General features: G+C 38.0%; 1 protein-coding gene across 1 annotated transcript; it reads right to left on the bottom strand.

Annotated features, from left to right (window-relative positions):
• Positions 1 to 5,689: 5,689 nt before the first annotated feature.
• Positions 5,690 to 20,440, bottom strand: gosr1 (golgi SNAP receptor complex member 1). The gene is made up of 9 exons (XM_004075442.4): positions 20,336 to 20,440; positions 19,424 to 19,535; positions 17,579 to 17,666; positions 17,128 to 17,235; positions 16,901 to 16,992; positions 11,559 to 11,633; positions 9,019 to 9,048; positions 6,716 to 6,798; positions 5,690 to 6,490 (listed from the first exon to the last, which is right to left on the bottom strand). Exons 1-9 carry the CDS (start codon positions 20,367 to 20,369, stop codon positions 6,366 to 6,368), a joined length of 747 nt encoding a protein of 248 aa, XP_004075490.1. The 5' UTR covers positions 20,370 to 20,440; the 3' UTR covers positions 5,690 to 6,365.
• Between the last annotated feature and the right edge of the window lie 173 nt (positions 20,441 to 20,613).

The raw sequence follows: 20,613 nt of genomic DNA, 5'->3' as shown, positions 1-20,613 counted from the left end.
TGAATGAAACCCACTCCAAACACATGAAGCCACAGGATGGTTACAGATAAGCAATCTCAAGAAAAAAAGAGAAGGAAGCATGGACTCTTTTAACATGTGGCAATGAGTTATGACATTTGAATACAGTCTAGTAAATAAAAACAGATGAATACATTCTGGTGACACAAAGTTAAAGAGAAAGATTTTTTAATTGACATGTCCAGGGTGTACCCCACCAATAGTCCAACAGCAAACAGGACAGGCCCCAGCAACTCCATGATGCAGAAGGAGATAAAATGAGTCAAGAAAATGGATGAATGGAAATGGAAATTTTCAAAGTTCATTAAAAAGGATGACAGTTTATCAATCGTTAGGAAAAGTAGAGGGGATTGGCAGCAGGAGCCAAAAGTCATTAAAACTTTGATTGACTGCACCGCTGGAGACTTACTGCCTGTGGAGCTGAAAAAGTGTCAGGTGACAACATTTTGCTTGTTAGTAAACGTACTGAACAGGATGTGAGCTTCAGCAACAAACACCCCTTTACATGTCTAAGGTTACAGCGTAAAAACATTAACTCAGTATGACCATTGCAAACATCCAAAATGACTTTACAATACCACAAGTGTGGGAAGGCAAGTAGAAGGGCTAAATGCAGGGGTGGAGCTATGAGGGGGTCAATTGCCCCCCCCCCACACACACACTAACACACACTAGACCACAAATATTTAAATCAATATTCGACAGATTACGGACCCTTTTTTATCTTATTTTATTTTCACAGCATTACCTTATTGTAAAAAAAAATGCTTAATCAATTATTGAAGATGGTTGAATTAATTGATTTATAATGATATTACTTCACTTGCTCCAAACATTGATTCATGATTTTTTCCTATTGTAATTTTGCACATATTTTAACTTTGATACTTGAGCATTTCTTGCTTTGAAGGTTTTTGAAACAGTGTTATGTCTAGTTTACTGATATAGTATTATTTTTAATCATATAAATGACTTTTATAAGTAACATAATCTGTATTTATTTTGGATAACTGATCTGCATTTGTCATGTTGATTTCTAAAATAGTTATTTTTACATAATAATTAAGTAATTCATCTTTATCACGTGCTATATTGATACTTTATGATTCTTAATTCTGTCTGATAAAAGCTAGGAACCGGATATTGATAAATCATGTAATAAAATGGTTACGGTGGAACAGGGGTGGGATTATATAAATTCACTTCCTTCCACTCCCTTTCAAGCAATATTTATTAATATGTCTAATTATCCTCAGTTTGATAGGTCATTGTATGAATGTATAACTGATGATTGTATTGTTTTTGTGTACTGTTCTTATTTGATTGCTTCAAATAAACCATTTCCAAATCCAAATATTAGCATATTGATTGAAAAAGATTAAGAAATCATCAATAAAAGCTTCTATAAGCGTTGCAAAAATAACAAAAGCAATAGTTTTTACACTTTGAGCCTATATTAGGAAACATTAAAAAAAAGTTTTTGAAGTTATTTTCATTTGTAATGGCATTCCACTCTGCTGTTCTCATTTTGTCACCCTTTTTTTAACAAGAGAATCCATAATCTGTATCACTGAGATGGTAGTAGCCAAATAATTGCGAGTTCATTAGTTCATTTCCTCCTTTGAAACCCTTTCCTCATATGCAGCCATCACTTGTTGTTCCCTCCCTTTCACTGTGCTGTGTTTCCTGCCTGTCATGCAACTTGGCAGCAGTTTCGGCAGACCCATATTTTTACTGTACAAAGAGAAGTCCCATGTGGACACACACACTCACTGGCCACTTTATCAGGCACACCTGTCCAACTGCTTGCTAACACATATTTCTAATCAGCCAATCAGGCAATAGCAACTCAAGGCATTTACTCATGTAGACATGGTCAAGACGATCTGCTGCAGTTCAAACCGAGCATCAGAACAAGGAAAAGGGTGATTGAAGAGACTTTGAGTGGGGTATGGTTGTTGGTGGCAGAGAGACTGGTCTGAAGATTATAGAAACTGCTGATCTGCTGGTATTTTCACCCACAACCATCTATAGGGTTTATAGAAAATGGTCCAAAAAAAGAGAAAATATCCAGTGAGCAGCAGTTCTGTGGTGGAAATACCTCGTTGATGCCAGAGGTCACAGGAGAACGGCCAGACTGGTTCCAGCTGATAGAAAGGCAGGAGGAACTCAAATAACCAATGATTAAAACTGAGGTCTGCAGAAGAGCATCTCCATTCTGCCTTGTTTTAACGGTTCAGGCTGGTGATGGTGTAATTGTGTGGGGGATATATTATTGGCACACTTTGAGCCCCTTTGTAATGCCACAGACCACCTGAGTCTTGTTGCTGACCATGTTCATCCCTTTATGACCACGGTGTACCATCTTCTGATGTCTACTTCCAGCAGGAGAAGGCACCATGTCATAATTCTGGAATCATCTCAGACTGGATTCTTATACATGATAATGAGTTCTCTGTCCTCAAATGGCCTCCAAAGTCACCAGATCTCAACCCAATAGAGAACCTTTGGGATGTGGTGTAACGAGAGATTGACATCATGGATGTGCAGCCAACAAATTTGCAACAAACTGTGTGATTCTGTCATGTAATTATTATTCATATTAGTTGAATTACAATAAGATAGGTTTTCTTAAAATAAATCTGTGTTTGAACGAGGTCATACAAGCAACTGCACTCTTCCATTTCTTGTACCGTGTACTGCTACTGAATATTTTAGTGTTACAGGCACATACTGGCCTACTTTCATGTGGTAATGGGGGATTTTTGAAAGTGGAAAGCTGAAAAATCCCTGAATCAGTCTGTGACCACTACAACCTGCTCCTAAAATACACGTTTTTTACTGTTTCTAAGCCGTCATTTGAAGAAAATAGTTTAGCTACAACTAATCAGCACAGCCCTAAACATGTGAATTATAGAAGAATGTTTAATTAAAGTGCATTTCTTGAAAAAAACAAAAAAACAAAGAAATAATTGGACCAAGCTTATATGGCAATAAAACTAAATCTATGAATTAAAAAAACCACTATGATGACTAATGAGCAAATACTAAGCACACAAAGAATATAGTGACATCAGGATTAGTTTTTTCAGTTTACCTACTTCTGTTTGAAGTATAATATTCTATAAATGAATATATAGAATCCATTTTTAGTTTACTGGGATTTGTCACTTTAGATTGCATAAGTTAATAAAATGTTTTGTTACCTTCTGCCTTCTATATTAAATTGAATTTTTATTAGCTTTCACCTGAAACAATGGCATCCCCTTTTTTCTGTCTCAAGTAAATTAATGTCTCAAAGTCAAAATATCAACTATATGAAGAAGAAAACACCAAAAGTGCAAAGAGCGGATTTTATGTCTCAATAGTTTTACATTTTGTGTTATAACTTAGTAACATGCAAAAAATGTTTAGGAATAGTTAATTTTTTCCCCAATTATACCTTTTTTTTTAAATCTTTCCTTATACAGCATTAATGCATAGATTCAAATGAGTGCACACCTGTACAAATAATGATTAAGATGACTGATAATAATGTTAACAGCAAATAAGAAAAAGATTCTTTAGAGCAGAATAATCTTCCACTCCACATGCCATGAAGCCAGGTGAAGGTTTGCTGCTGGATGATGCAAGTATAGCCCCCAATTCTACAGTTAGAAACCTTGGGGTTTTATTTGACCAGGATTTATCATTTAAGGCTCACATATCTCAGGCGTGTAGAACTGCCTTTTTTCACCTGCGGAATATTGCTAAAATCAGAAATATACTGTAGCGACCTTGGAGTTAGCCCCGCCTTGAGCCCCTAAGGCTGATGGGAAGTGGGGACTTTTAGGATGAAACCTTGAGTCAGAGGGTTGTGAACTGAAGTTACTTCTATGCTGTTGGGGCTGTTTGTGTATATTGGAATATATGAGCTTGTTGCTCAAAAAGAGATATTGCCTCTCTTCTGTTTATTCCTCCCTGAGACTAACCGGGGTTGTGCAGTGTATGGGGCACGGACAGCTCTCCAAAGAAACCTCTTCAACATCCCCACGAGCAGTTTGGCTTACGCTAACCCGCTTAAGTGACGGTCCAGCTGGATTGTTACAATATTTTCTAAGAGTGATGCTGAAAAAGTCATCCAAGCGTTTGTTACGTCTAGACTGGATTACTGTAACTCCTTGTTAGCAGCGTGTCCTAAGAGTTCCTTAAGAAGTCTCCAGCTTGTTCAGAACGCAGCAGCTAGATTGTTAGCAGGAACCAGCAGAAGAGATCACATCACTCCTGTGTTAGTTTCGCTCCATTGGCTCCCAGTTGATTCTAGAATCAAGTTCAAGATCCTCCTGTTAACCTATAAGGCCTTACATGGTATGGCCCCATCCTATATTAAGGACCTCATAGTCCCTTACCACCCAAATAGAACACTTCACTCCCAAAATGCAGGACTGCTTGTGGTTCCTAGAATTAGTAAAAGTACAGTTGGAGGTAGAGCATTTAGCCACCAAGCCCCTGTTTTATGGAATAAGTTCCCAGTTCATGTAAGAGAGGCCGACACAGTTTCTACATTCCAAGTTAGACTGAAAACATTCCTCTTTGGACAGGCTTATTTTCAGACTAGCTAGTATTCTGAGATTACTTAACTTAATGTTAATGTGTTTAAATTGAACTTAATAACAATAACAATTAGTTGTCAGTATGCTGCTAGTAATTTTGAAGCTGGGGTAACTATGGTGCACTGGGGTTCTGTCCTCTTTTCTCATCTACTTCTACTCTCCTTCTCATCTCTATTCTTGATCATTATTCATCATTTAGTTCTCCATGCCTCTGTTTGGTGCAGTGCAATTCATGTACTCTCCCTTTTTCCTTAAGTCTGAATCCATTAGAAACCTGCAAGAAAAGTTCAGTCTCTGAGTCAGAAATGTATAAATATATATTACTATAATAGCTTAGTCCTAGTATACTGTAGATATGTTTAACAAAATAAAGTTTACATTTATGTCAACAGCAAATTATATGTACATCATGCAGCATGTTGATAACAGCCCTAGAGAATCATGCCAACATGTGTACTATTATTGATGACCCTGCAGCATTAAAAGAAAAAAAATTGTAGTCCTTACCTGTGAAATCTTTCTCCTTTGTGGACTCATTTCTCCAATTTTGGCAGTTGAAACCCACACAATGAACTGGCATTTTTTCAAAAAATGTGTTCACATGAATGCACTGCAGCAGTGACTTGACCTCCCCAAGATGGCGGTGCTCTCCTCCTATGAAGAATCACGTGATGTCTCCTCTAGCGAAATTTACTCATTGTTGTAAACACAGGGATCCTGGGAAATGAGTGGAGGGTTACCGTGTTAACGTTCCTGCCCACAACTCAGAGGCAAATTTCTGAGGAACTCCTGCTGCTCTGCAGAAACTATGTCCTACAAAATGACTCAGGTGTTTTCTTTTGGCTAAAAAAAAAATGGCATAATCAGGTGAGCCTTAAAAAAATCTACAAAAACAGATTTGTTTTTTTATATGAACGGCCACCCTCATACATCTAACAAAATGATTTTACCATGTTTCTGAGTGTAGCATTAACTAAATATAAAAAAAACATCACTGCTTATTTGTTTCACACAAAATCAACCTTATTGTATTAAAAAAAAAACATTCAAAGTTGCTACAACGGCAAAGGAAACACAGCTTTCACAGAACACTTTCATATTCTTTTTATTAAAATAGCTTTTATTCATAGTCAAAACTGTCTGGATCAATGTGTTGAAATTATTTCAAGCATATCTAAGGAGCCTTCCAGATGTGGAAGTGGAGGCCGAGGATTCAGCAGCTTGAATCCATCTCCACCTTCATCCTCTGAAACCTCCTCAGAAATGACGTGGCTCTGAAGATGGCGCTCAGTTTATCATTTACTGTACATTAAACAATAACAGAGTTATACACTTTTTTATGTTACTTATGATAAGATGAGAAGACTTGTTCATTTCAATTTTACAGTTGACAAACCATCATCCCTCTCCATCAGTAAGAACCATAAAAAGAAGAAACACTTTACGCCATAGTTACTCCAGAAACCATTTTTCTCCAAGTAAATTATTCATGTATCCCTCTTCTTTTCTGTTTTTACATTTTATCTTATTAGGAGACCAAAGCAGAAGAATTCCAAGCCACCAGCCCTTCATCTGTCCCGCTGCTACAAGTTCTGCAGCAGCTCTTTAGCACGGTTAATTTCTGTCCCAGGACTGGACTGTACAAGAGTCCTTCTGCCTCACAACCTCTGTAGTCCTTCAAAGTTTGAGCTCAGCCTATGAAAAGCGTCCTTGGCTCAGTCTTGCGTCTTTACTGAATGCATCTATCCAGGTTTTTTAGTGAAATGCATAAAGGAGGAGGAGAATGGTGCAGACGCCAATCACAGTGCCAAGGATGAGAGAGTCTCTTCTCTTCCGCAGGTTGATTCGCTGGATGAGACTGTTGATAGCTGGAAAACGATCTGAGGGAGTCAAATGTGAAGGAAGGTAATTCTGTGGGACTGCACGGTCACAGCAATCACTCCTGTAGAAATCCTGATGGATGCATTTTTCCAGGGAAAAAAAAACAGAAAGCTTTTTCATGAGCATTGATTTCTGAAGAAACAGCAGTTGTTTGTTTTTAAACCAATAACTCCTCCGTGTGGTTTCCTGTACACAGCCCTGCAATCATGCAGCAGAAAGGATACTGGCCAGTGTGTTGACCCTGCTCTGTATGGATTTCAGAATGCTCCTTTGAGAAGTCATGTTCTCCTTGGTGGCCATGGCAATGCTAAAGAAAGAAATATGGTAAATAGGCAATTCCACAAGACACAACCCCAGATAAATATATTCCTGGTCAACATTTGACTGTTAATTCAACTGTGAGGTGGACCTATAGAGAGGAAGTAGAGCTGTCTCTTTTGTGCTCTGTTGTAGAAAAATTGAGAAACTTTACTCTGGAATGTGGATTGTGGGAAATCATTTAGTAAATTTTGTCATTAGAGATACTTTAACAAAAGTCCCTTTAGACTGTTATTGCAATTTTGTACCAAAAAAAGTTGCTGTTTCAGAAAGCAAACAGGAGTGACTTCTCTCTACATCTGTGACAGTGTTTTGCACTACATGAGACAACTGCTGACCAGTTCTGCGAGTCCCCAGACCCCCCCATAAAACAAAACCACATATTTCAGAGTGGCCCTTTATTGTGGCCAGTCTGAGGCACACCTGTGGAATAATCGTGCTGTCCAATCAGCATCTTGATATGGCACACCTGGGCCATAGCACGGATTATCTCAGCAAAGACATGCCCAGTGTTACAGATAAAGACAGATTTGTGAACAATATTTCAGAAAAATGACTTTTTTGTGTTTGTGGAAAATGTTTCAGATCTTTGAGCTCGTCTCAGGACAATCAGGAGTAAAAAAAAAGTGTTGCCTTTATATTTGTATTTAGTGTATGTCTATTTGTTAGCATTCTTTACTTTTTGGGAAGCATTGAAGTGACTTTAATCTGCATCACTACTATAGTAAATTACTTAGGCTCTATTAATCTGCGTTGGTCAATAAAAATAAAAAAAAGCTTTTTTCAAGGTAAAATCCCATCTACAAATCTGCAATAAGCGTGAGTGGATGCAGAAGCGTTAGCACAGGTGGTTGAAGGCGGATTGGGGTTTCTGAGGGGACACTGCAGTCTTGGCCTGAAGCTGTGTTTGGAGGATCATGTTCTCCTCAGTCAGGACATGACACTGCTGAGGGAAGCAACATCCGCAAGCCTTTGTGTCCGTGAACACCTGCTTATCAAGAGCTGATCGAAGGAAACTACTTTTTAAGACATGGTACGTGCATGACAGCACACCTTGTTATTGACAGAACGTTTCTTTTAAACACATGCAGGAAAAAAGAAAGAAAAAATGTAAAAACAGACAAAAAAGAAAAGTTCTGAAGTCATCATCAACAACATCTTGAAACGAAAGTCACAGAAGTGTGATGTACGACACAAATGAATTAAAGTAGTTGTATTAGTTATAGTTGGCCATCTACTTAATCAGCAATGCACAAAAAAACAAGCAAACAAATAAAAGGACATGTAAAAGTAACAGCTATAAATGTAGAATAGTAAAAGCTGGCAGATTCTTTGGCAACTTTGATTTCTGTTTTTATAAATATTAAACCTTGTCTCAATTTTAGAGTCAACAATGAATGGGTTGTGTTAGCCACGCATCACTGCAGATACTGAGATTTTAAAACATCTCCACATGGACGACATGCTGGAGTCTGTTGCAAATGCAGTGATGTGTTTCTGTTAGAAATGTTAACATTAGGGTAAAGAAGAGATTTTGATGCTGATACTGATCTTAAGCTGATAAACAGTGAATCCCTTGTCAAGCGATTAGTAATAAAAGCCAATAAAAAACAGGAAAATTGGATGCAATTAAATAAAAATAAAAATATAATTGAAACAAAACTGTTAGCATGTTACATCTTTAATTAGTCAGAAGAAATACCATACTTAGATGTATACAAGTGTTCTAACTCTAGTACACATTTATAAAAATATTTTTTTTTTAAAGCGATGTCAATGTAAACATGAACCCAGGTTCCTGTACATCTACAAGCAACATTTTATTCGAGGTCTTTATTCCATACCCTCCTTTTCTCTGCATTTTTCTGAAGGCAGATGGGCAAACGTCAAAGGACCTAGTCTAAAGTCGTGTGACGCTAAAACCTTGTTTCCAGAGTTGTCAGTATGACCTTCAGCCAATCAACGGGTTTCAACAGAAGCTCTGCCCTAACTGGTCCGTTCCATTTTTCTATGGACCCACAACTAACAGGGCCCCAAAAATTGGTCAGTGCGGTCCAGCTTAATGGATCCATTTTATAATGGAAACGCTCAAAATCCCAGACTGTTCTGTACTGTACCGCTCAGAAAAAACAAGGTTTACAATGTTCACAATGAAATCAGAAAATGTGACACACATAAATCCAAATGTGTGAGGAAACAGAGGATTTACCTTATAGTGTCGTCCATTAGTCGGTCTGAGCTACAGGTTGGGGAGGAGAGAAAAAAAACTGGGTTACACAAGAATACTGTACATGCAGTGAAATACAAAACAATTAGAAACATTTACAGGTTATGCCTAACCTTTCCTTTCCTCCTGAACTGTCCCTGACCTCATGACTGACCATAAAATATACTGCAGTTTTATTTCCCGGCAGAACTGAGACTGTTAGAAAATTCAAAGTTGATCTGAGGCGGAGCCAGAGAGAAACCTGGTTATACTTTCTTCTCTTCAGAGTCTACAGCACAGACATAAGTGGCTGGTTTTCCCATTAGTCATCTCAGTCAGATGCTGGGTTTTGTGGCTTCAGCTCTGAAGGGACTCTTTCCTTTCCCTCTCTGAAGTTGTGTTTCCTGCAGTCATTAAATCGCTCATTAGCTTCCAGCTAATTGCTTTCCTTTCTAGTTGTGATGAATGAACCCATACAGACCACATGCTCTCTTCCTATTCACAGGCAAATGCACAAAATGACAGACAGTCCACTGCAATGCGCACTTCAGTTATGTAGCATCAGTGCCATAGCTTCACTGTGCCCCAAGGACTCGCATTTTTTAAGAAGTTTCCCTTAATTGCAATATCTGCAACTCAACATTCCGTTACAGCCCACAGTTATGCCCAAAATGCTGATATCAGCTCATTTAATCGATGAATATGCTTAAAGTTGAAGAAAACTAATCTGCTCTGAAGTGAAGCCAGTGCATTAGAACTGATAAATATATTAAAGCAGAATTAATGAGAAAATGGAAGGGTTTCTAATATCACAGCAGTCATTGGAAAACAATCTAAAGTTTTAAAATGTCTTAACGGGAAAATGCATATTGAATGAGTGAGCTAATAAGTGATGGTTTTAGAGCTATTAAAAGAGGCCCTTGAGGTGTTAAAGCAGCTTGTATGGGAGCGTTTCTGATGCTGCTTAAAGCGCCGGGTGATGAACAACAAGCCTGATTTTCATGAATAGTATCAGTGAAACTCTGATGTTGCTTTTGAAAGACAGTTTATTAAAACACAAAGAGGTGTTTCGAAATCTTTCCACATTAATGTCAATTAAATCTTAAAAAGCTTAACATTTAAGCAGAAACTAAGCTTAAATAATTCACATTTCATGAATATTCTGTAATCCAAACAAGTTAGCAGTGGCTAGAAACCTATAGGGCTTTCATTATGTGTCTGAAATTGTTCAGTTTTTTACTTCGAACGTATTCCAAACAATTAAAAATAACAATAATAATTTCTCAATTGACGTCAGTACAAAAAGCTTAGAATAAGTTATTGAGCCCATAGAACAGACAGGGATAAACAATATAAATAATTGCAAACTTTTTTTAAATTTTGACAGAAGATAAGTAAGGAACTAAGGATCATTGTGTCAAAACTGATAAAGTTGTTGACATCTGGGAAAGTAAAAAATAAATCAATAAATAAAAATACAGTCCATATATCCCTCCAAGACATTTGTACTCTAACTAAAAATAAGGACATGATTAACAGGATTCATTTGCACCCAGGTGACGCTTTGTTTATGGTTTTTATCTACGTATTATATTCCTATTTCAGCTGCTGGTCACAGCAAACCACATTTTCCCTGTGACTCTAGTGTCAGCTGCTCATTTTTTACATCTTTTTATATGTCTTTCTCCAAACCACTGGAGCGTTTTTCTCACGCATGCTCTGATTTAACTAAATAAATGATCCCAGTTCCCAATCTTGATTAAGTGAATATCAGTATATTGAACTTATGGAATTGCAGTTGTGCATACAGCAACAGACATGCTTTGCCCTCTGCTGGTCATTACAGGTAATGCTGATTCACGCAGCCCATAATAAATTAAACTCAACACTTTATCACAGGAGCAAAAACCTGTTCTGTGATCAATTTCTGCCGGATCTACAACTTAAAATTCATCAGAGACTACCGTCTACTGTCTGTGTTGAAACATAACGGTGAGGGGCCTCCACACAACCTTGTTTCTTCGTTGGCTACTAACAAATAGACAGATGTGATTTGAACTTTGGGAATAAATCCTCATTTTGAAGCGTAAGGAAGGTTTGTTGATAGATTTGCATTTTGTTTTATCCTGCGCTTGTGGTCCTTGCTGACATTCAAATGTGTGCACCACCGAGGGTGCACCAAACACCTCACTCGCGCACACACATACACACAAACGCACACAGGTTTCACAAACCGCATGCTGTTCTGTAGCTTTGCTGACTCAGCCAAATGATTGGAGGATAAGAAAGCTGGAGATCACGGTTCCTCACGCTGTTTTGTAATTCCATTCATTTTTTTTGATTTAAACCTTTAAACTGCAGAGTTCTGCTGCACAAAACACTGTGGTTTTAAAGCTAAATAAGAGCATTTCTTTTGGAAAAGAAACATAAAAACCGTTGCAGTCCAGATTTCTCTCTTCCTGGCTTGCAAAGCATGTATTCTTAACTCGGAAAAAAACGTGACTTTATTGGTAAATAGGTCGATAATCTTGGTGTAAACTTACTTTCTTAGATGTTCATGCTCCTTTAGAAACAGCTCGGTTCTTCTGTTGTTGACCCCAGAGCCACTCTTGTATGTCCTGACAGAGGAATAAACACAAGTCAATCAGAATGAAGAGCACATCAATTTAAACAGCTCTTTCATTTATTAAAGACCTTAAAACCAAAAGCAATCCTTGATCTTTTAAACTTTGTTTCATCTAAGTCAAGGGAAGGTGCAGCTAAATCAGACAAAAGTTGTTTAAATCCTGGTTTGGTGCATTAATTATTATTTTTTTTTTCTTTTTAGAATGAGCTTGTTGGGAATTTAGTCATTTTCATGCTCGTCTATTTTTAACAAAAACGTTTTTTTCTGACATGATTTGCAAAGTAAACTGGCTTTCATAAACATGACTTCATTCCACTGGAACTGATAACTGAGTGTGTAAGGCTTAAAAGTCGGGTTCTTATGGCATCTGCCCATGGAATTATTAATAGAGACCTCGTTAAATTAAAAATGAATGGTAAAATCCATCCAAGCTGGTGAAGATGCAAAAATGAAAATGTTTTTTCTACTAGTAAGCTTTGAAGCAGCAAAGAGCTCAAAGTTAATGGATGGGCTGCCTGCATAGAGTCATTCATCCAGATTGATTTCCTTGAAGTAAAAGGTAAAAAAAAGCAGTCAGCTGGGCTTGAAAAGGGAGCTACACCAAATCCATATGACTTTTTTTTAACCTGCTACTTCAAATAATGTAAGGCCTGTTACACCACTCATGTAACAATAGAATCACACCCGTTCTGATGCACTTGATGCAACTATGAAGTATCAGGTTCCCTGAACAGCTGACTAACATCCTGGGTTTGTAGTCATTAAGCACAGCCCCACCTTCCTGGTGAGCAAAAAAAAAAAAAAAAAAAAAAAAGCGCTGGAGGCATGGAGACACACATATGCCATTAACGCCTACCCCACCCAGCTAAAAGCAGAGAGTGCATGAGAACAAACAAATGGGTGCACGCACAGTCCGTGGCTGCCCTGAGCCCAGCATGGCTCCCACAGCAGCAGTGCTGATGCATACTTAGGGCTGGAACTGCGTGTACCAACATCCAGCTCCCTCACTTCAGCAGGGCTTTCTAAAAAGGGCACGGGTGTAAATCACGGCCAAACTGTCACTTTTGCTGCTGACATTTAGATTCAAAGCGGGAGCAGAGGGAGAATTATGTCTCCATTTTGCTGCTATGAACGCTTCAGCTGCTCACTGTGTGTGCTTGTGTGTGTGTGTGTGTGCACGCACTCTTGTCAAAATATGGTTAGCCACATCTTCCAGACATTGATTAAGAACGAGATAAAATATCAAACTGGTTATTTAGATGTTCACATAAATGTGCATGGTTTCTTTGAAAGCAAATGGATTTGTGATTTTTGTGAAGCATAACCAGCCTTCATTCTATGCATTTTTATACTATACTGCCCCCTACCTGACAACTAAAGTCCAAGAGGGAGAGGCCTCAACTTCAGCAGTTTTCAGAGACCGTGTTAGTGAAAATTGCAGGAGAAAAACCCTTTTGTTGTTTTAAAAAACCTCTTAGGGTAAATTATAGAACATGAACACCAAACTCTAGAACTACAGTCCCTTGGATTATAATTTCATGCTTTTTTCTGCAGATGTTTTTCCAAATACTTACATTTCTTACCATAACAAGCTTAGTTGCTGACACGGACACTTTAGTTGACCACAAGTTATTACCCTGTTATTACACCGCTGCTGTTTTCTCAGGTTCAACATATGATGCAACATTTTCTATGTTTAAGAGGCCTTAAGCGTCTGCAGTAACACAAAGTTTAGATTTCCTTTTTGTTCAGGGCTCGACATAGCCATTTGTCCGCTGGCCCGGTCCTGTTTTTCAAGCAGTACGGACCACAAGACTTTATTTTTTACTTGTCCGCTCGGGCCACTAAAATATCTAACGGTTAATACATTTTTCACCTTTTTCAATAAAGTATATTTTGCGAAAACGTGTAGATTTACCTCATCTTTATAATTCACTTTTTCTGCTAGTGCTGTGTTCAGACTTCAAGGGTTTCTATGGGAAACCTTTTATCACTCTTCTCCTCCTCTCCCGCCTGCGCGCGCGGCTGTCGCTGCCGAGCACCACGCGGCACGCGCTCACTCTACTTTTTTTTTCAAACTTTATTGAAAGTAACAATTCAATACTAAACAATGTTAAACAGCAACAACGAAGGAACAAGCCAGTGGGTTATTATTACATTTTAGACAGATATATTTAAACTGACACACATATCAGCGCGCCCCCTGGTGGTTTTTCACCGCGATGATCATAAATTCGACACCGTCACTGAAGAGAGACTGAAGCATGTCAGAGATGTGGAAGACATGGCAGGAATAGATAGGAATATGTTAGATGGAGTAATGGGTGGAATTAGTAGTATGGACAGCAAGATATTTAATGAATGCATTGAAGATGAAACTGTATGCACTAAGCTTTAAGCTGAATGTTAAAGAATCACAGGCAACTCCAAATACCTGAATCTCAGAGTCAAATGGAGTATAATGTCAAACTACTTAATTTTCTTTTTCTTTACAACACTGTAAGCAGTAAGTATTTCTAGTTAGCTGAATGATCTCAGTAATTTAATTTTATTTAATTTTTCAATTATTTAATTTAATTAAGTAACTAAAGTAGTGCTGGGCGATATGGCCTAAAAATAAAATCTCCGATACAACGCTGCTTGTATCGTTGTATCGTGACAGCGATGCTTTTGTCAGTTTACCTTGTTGCATTTTCAAAAGTGCAGAATAAAATGTGACACTGAATTTCAAACGGCGCATTGTAATTTTTGCATCTATTATTAAAGTATTTTATTAATAGTAATACAGTGGAAATTAGTAGATTTGGTTAGCATGTTGATTTACGGTATGCGCCCCTAAATTTTCTGGTTGTGCCCCTAAAATTTTCAGTTGGGGGCCACTGTGCTCCTAGTGAAAAAAGTTAGTCTGGAGCCCTGGGCAGCATGAAAACTTCTTAACTAGTGTTACCTACTTCACTGCAGTGCTCTCTTCAAAACATCTGAAACAGACTAGAGCAGATTTAAGTTTGATATGCTCTATTTTCAGTAATTGAAAAGTGTATAAATAAGTGCTAGATGTCACCAGAATGCACCAAATTTCCCCATATTAAAATTTTCCGGGGGGGCATGCCCCCGGACCCCCCTAAAGTTGCAAGCACCTGCGGAGCTGTGTGCAGTGTCGGGCCAGTAACTTTCAAAACCTACTGGCCCTGTGGGCCAGTGCAAATTTCTGGGCTATGTCAACCCCTGTTGTTTCTTTACTAGAAATGCACAACTTTTCTCTCACTGGACAATCATGTTGCACTTGACCTTTTTAGCATACAGCAAAGGATCTCATTGGAACAAATATCACTTTAAGACTTTCATATGAATATATCTGTAAGACCATTGGACATAACTGTAAACCATAAGCTCCCCATTGCCAGGGATCTATTCGGAACAACATGCATCCCTCTCAAAATAACCTTTGCCTGAAGACAATTACTGACCGTGACTGCAAACATAAGCTTCCTAATCTATTAGGAATAAGTGTACATTTAAAAAATAAAATGTTTCTGAAAACAGTCTGTAGAATATCGGTAGGTTTTTTTTTTTTTTTTACATCGGGCCGATAAACTTTAATTGTGCAAATAATGTTCGATACCGATGCTGGCACAGATATATCGCCCATCCCTATTCTCTATCATATTTAACTTTTGGTAATAAATGACAGCAGTGGAGGTTAAGCCTTTGGAAGAGAAAAGGATGAGTGTCACATTAGAGCTGGACGCTACTGGTCCTCATTAGCTAGTGGCACAAAGAATAAAGAAGAGAAGCCGAAAAAGGTGCAGTGGAGCTAAAAACATTGAGGAAAGTATGTTCTCATGAGCTTAGAAAAAGAAATAATTTTAGCTCAAAAGTTTATGTTTTGTTGTAGTATTTAAAAAAAAAAAACAACAGCAGAAAGTTCAAAAGTCATCGTCACCCACAGTGCAACAACTGTGCAGAAATCGGTCACATCTCTCAACAAAAAGAGGCTTCACTGACCTCATTTCTTAGTTCGTACAAGGTTTCCAATAGATTTTAGACAGGGAGAACAGAAAAAGATCTGAACCTAGCAATTTTGAAAGATTACATTATTTAACGCTCGAGGTTGTTCGACCGTTTGACCGGCAGAGTGTCTCAAAAAACCCCTCCATACTGATAAGTGACTTCAGGACAGCGGAGTACAGGTATGTGTTCCTCTGTAAGAGATCTGCATCTAAGGCAGATGGAGTGGGATCAATGAAAGCCCTGCAGTGCTCCCCATAAGCTGACTGCTGTGTAAAAAAAAAAAAAAAATCAATACACCATTGAGAAAAGAAAAAAAAAAACACAACATTTACAGGAGTCATGGTCAGTGAGGATCCTACAACTTATTTATGATAGCACATACTCCTTCCATCCAAGGCCAAAGGGCTTCTTCTTTAAGTGTTAATCAGAAATTTTCATAAGAGCATGCCAAAGGGAAAAATTCTGATCATTTCCCCAGAAATCAAAGACATTTAAGCCGATTTGCGGGATCAACCAGATTATTTCAAATAAAAATTAAAAAACAGGCAAAGCCGCACAAGCCAGCATCCATCTTTCACCTCAGTGTTGAGTAAGTGATATTGGCCGACCACGAGTGCATTATCAGAAATGAACGCACGCCGTGGAAGCCTGAACCGTCCAACGCTGCCTTAATGTCTGATAAAGCACACTTTGAAAGCCATTATCCCACTTTTACCATGGTCACTTACAAAATAAATAAATATCTAATCAGTTTTTAGCACTTTAGTCTTATTTGTTTGGTTTAAATGGCTTTCTAACAAAAAGCAGACTATTTGTGACGTGATGCAGCGTGTTGTCATGGTAACATGATAACATGTCACCCAGCACTGACCTCGACTGCAGCGACAAAGGAAAGCGATAAATAGGCTGATTGTCACGATTGGTTAATTAAAGCATCAATTTAGAGAGAAACCACTTGTTTATGTCCAGATGATGAAGCAAAAGTCTGCTTTAAAGAAGCCAGCGCAATAAGACAGAGCATTTAAGATTTGTGACCGGAACTTCTTTTTTAGGCGTGCATTATCACTATGGATTATCACTTTTTAAATCACACCCAGCAGCCAATCAGCATCTAGTATCCACCCGGACCATGGTATAAAAGGTAACTGACCACTGGAGTTGAATGGTTTCTATCAGCAGCTATGATCTCATCTTTCCAGTTGTGACACAACTGATGTCTCAGCTGTAGAGGCCTATTTTTATACTCACTCAATGTCTTTTCTGACAGAACCTAGGAGGTCTTCTCTTTCTCGAATGGCCAGAAAGTTGCCCTTGGTTTTGTGGAATTCATGAGTGTAATCCTGAGAAGACAGCAAAAAAAGGACCAAAAAATAAATAAAAACACATCCATGTGTGGCGTCAAGAAACAGGTCATCTATGATTTTTTTTTTCTTTGTAGCATATTGAACTAAAAGAGATAATAATGAATGACTCACCTGCAGAATGTCTCTGTGTCTCTGGAGGGTGTGCATGAGGGCAGCATTCAGAGAAGCTGTGCCCGGTGTGTTAGTGTACTCTGCCATCTTATCGTTGACGGCAGTAAGCTGAAAGACGTAAAGAAGCTCAATCAGAGAGACTTACAAGCTCACGCAGGTTAGGCTCACATATCATGCTAGAATTTTATCCTAAAAAAAAAAAAAAAATCACCACTGAAGTAAGTAATATGGTTTCCCCTGCAGACGCTGTGCTCATAATGCAGTGACTTTTTCTAATGTTTCCTTTTTTTCCTATTAAACCCAATCACACATTTACTTTCTGGATGTTTTCAGAGTTAATATCGACACTCAAAGTTTGAATAATTTCTGGTTGAATTGCAAACTTTCTGAGGAAAACAATGACTAAAGTTTTCTCAATGCTTTTACATTTCATCTGGCTAAAACGACTTACTTTGGCTAAAAGCTGCTCGATCTCCACGGACATGGTGTCAAACATCCTGTCCTGAGTGGAGTTGTTGAGAAGTGGGGTGGTATCCGAGCTGTAGAGAGGCAAGTGGGAACAGTGAGCAGTTACAAAGAAAACCCAACTCCAAATGAATGTTTTCTGCTATGGATCCATCCTGAATGAACGAGATTTTACATAAAAGATTTTCATGTAAAAATAAAGAACTTTAGTTGGCATGAACCATCTTCTCTTTTTCAACTTTTCAAGCCTACAAGATCAGTCATGTTTCATGGTTAAATTTAATCAAAGTTACTCAGAGCAATTGCATGAGGTTCATTAATGGATAAAGGCCTTTCTTCGAGTACATTTTTTACTCAAGAGTACAGGGACAAATTTGTTGTCGTAGCTGTGTTTCTGCCAGCTCAGACTCCTGAATGCAACTCCAAACAAGAAACCACATTTGCATGCAGAGATCTTTTTTTTTTTCAAATCACATTTTATATCTACTTTAAAAGATGCACAGTCTAAAATATGGATCTGCAATCTCAGGCTCTGGCATCACATGTGGCACTTCTATCTCTTCATTATGAAGAAAAATAAATTAATGGTAACCCCAACTTTGTAAAATGATTAGTTAGCATTGAATTAAATTAGATCAGTTAGGTTTACAAATTTATGGCCAAGGTGGCTCTAGAACAGTAAAAATAAACAGCAACGTTTTTGTACCTTTGTCACTGCACTACATCAAGCAGCACTGAAAGCTTTCCAATCCTCCAGAATACACAGATTTGAAAAACTATCAAAACATTACTGAAACGTTCCATCTTTGATCGCTCTATTTACTTAATCAAGCACAAACTATTTTATACTGCACAACATTGTTTATTTGCTATACAGAAGGGGGTTGCTAAGAAAACCCATTTGAATGTTTTTATACAGTGGGGCAAAAAGTATTTAGTCAGCCATCAATTGTGCAAGTTCTCCCACTAGAAAAGATGAGAGAGGCCTGTAATTTTCATCATAGGTATATCTCAACTATGAGAGAGAAAATGAGAAGAAAAAAGCAGAAAATCCCATCGTCGGATTTTTAAAGAATTTATTTGTAAATTACCTACAAGCAAGATTCCTGTCTTTCACAGACCTGTAACTTTTTCTGTAAGAGGATCCTCTGTCCTCCACTCATTACCTGTATTAATGTCACCTGTTTGAACTCATTATCTATATGAAAGACACCTGTCCATAACCTTAAACAGTCATTCCCCAAACTCCACTATGGCCAAGACCAAAGAGCTGTCTAAGGACACCAGAAACAAAATTGTTGACCTTTTTCTCTGCAAATTTCCTTTTTTGTAATTTAAAATGATCAATGGTTTAAATGCAAAGCAGTATCAACAATTTTGAAAGACTTTGTGGTTCCTACTACATTTTGATCAGTGAGAAACAGCCCTAAATGGCTCTTTAAGTATTAAAGGTTGTTGTTTGCAGCAGAGGCTCCTCTGCTAAAAGGCCAAAAAAATCTTTGGATTTGACCTCACCATTTTGAAGTTATTTATATTTGATGCAAATGTGTCCTCACTAGAGTCAATATTCATTTGTTAAAAAGCAAATATCAAAGAGGTTGGCACCACAGCTTAGTCAAAGAAACATGGACCTTTACCAAAAAGACACACTTGGGTTTAGACCAATTATGTTATTAGTAAACTGAATTAGTAATTAAGTAAAGCTTGCACTGTATCTAAAGAACAAATACATAAAACAAAAATGGGCAATTCATGTTAAATACATAATTTCAGAAAATGATGGGCATTTGCTTTAGAGATGAGTGTCATTTGAAGAGTGCAGAGATCTTACGTGTCTCCTCGACGTCCATCCCTGGAGCTGCTGTAGCTGGTGCACAGTTTACTGAATGAGACCAGCTTCAGGTCCAGTTCATTTTCCAACTGCCTAGCCTGCTTCCTCAAATCTGCAACAAAAGCAGCATAAAGGACTAAAAACAAACATATTTGAGGCCGGATATAGGTACTGTATGGGCAAGACGGATATGAAACCCCAAACTGTCATCACACCCAGACTAAATGATCCTGACCTAAACATGTTAACTAAAACAGAGATATGTATGTTTCATTCTGTAGAAAAATTGGTACACCTGCATACTTAAAGTACTGATTAGAGGTTGAGCATAAATAACCTGAACCTTTTAAAGTTTTCCCTTTATCGAACCATATTGCTGATTTTTTATATAAATGTTTAACTCATGATAAGGCTTCTGTAAAGCTAAAGACAAGTTGGGTAATTTTTATTTGAACTCAGAAACCTGTACTGATGGGGTTTATACAGTTGATGGATAGCAAATGTTTTACAGAAAAAAACAGAGGGGAGTTCATCGAGACGTCTCTTACGTCTTACTCTAGACGCCGGGTTTCTTGATCCCTTCATGATTTATGGCTTGGTTTTTTTCGAGACCAACAAAAAATACACAAATATATATTCTTTAATTTAGGTATTGTTTTGAATCTATCGAAAGACAAACGAGGAGCGCTCAGTTGATAATCAGTTTAAAGTTGGACGGTGAGGCTTTGGCAGCTTAGTTCAGTTCGGCGTCGATGCGTTAGTTAGCATGTCGGCTAACCTGTTGTTGCTTAAATCACAGAGTAATGGCAAAGACGCAGACACAATTCCTAACGGCACCAGGTACACGAGACCTAGCGGTGTCGTTCTGTATAAAACTTTAACGTGACTTGGGTCAAATTCTTGATGGATTACCTTCCCAGTAGTTGCTGCTTCCTAGTCCTGCCATTTTTGTTGTTCTGCGACGTCACCAACTTGAGGAGGTGGTCACGTGACAAAAAGAAACCGCGTCTGTTTTCCCGCAGCTGAGGCTGATAGGCAATGACTCCTCAACTGACTAAAGTTTAGTTGCGGAAACGTTTTTTAAAAGCACGTTTGTTTTTGATGGAACATTTTATTATTGTAAACAAAATACCTCGTGGTAACAAATCTTTTACTTTTTTATATTATTTTTACTTTTTTCCCGCCTGTTT

This window comes from Oryzias latipes, chromosome 13, assembly GCF_002234675.1.
Source record: "Oryzias latipes chromosome 13, ASM223467v1".
In the NCBI taxonomy this organism is placed as follows: domain Eukaryota; kingdom Metazoa; phylum Chordata; class Actinopteri; order Beloniformes; family Adrianichthyidae; genus Oryzias; species Oryzias latipes.
Note: the sequence above shows the minus strand (reverse complement) of the source record. Positions and strands in the feature narration are given on the sequence as shown.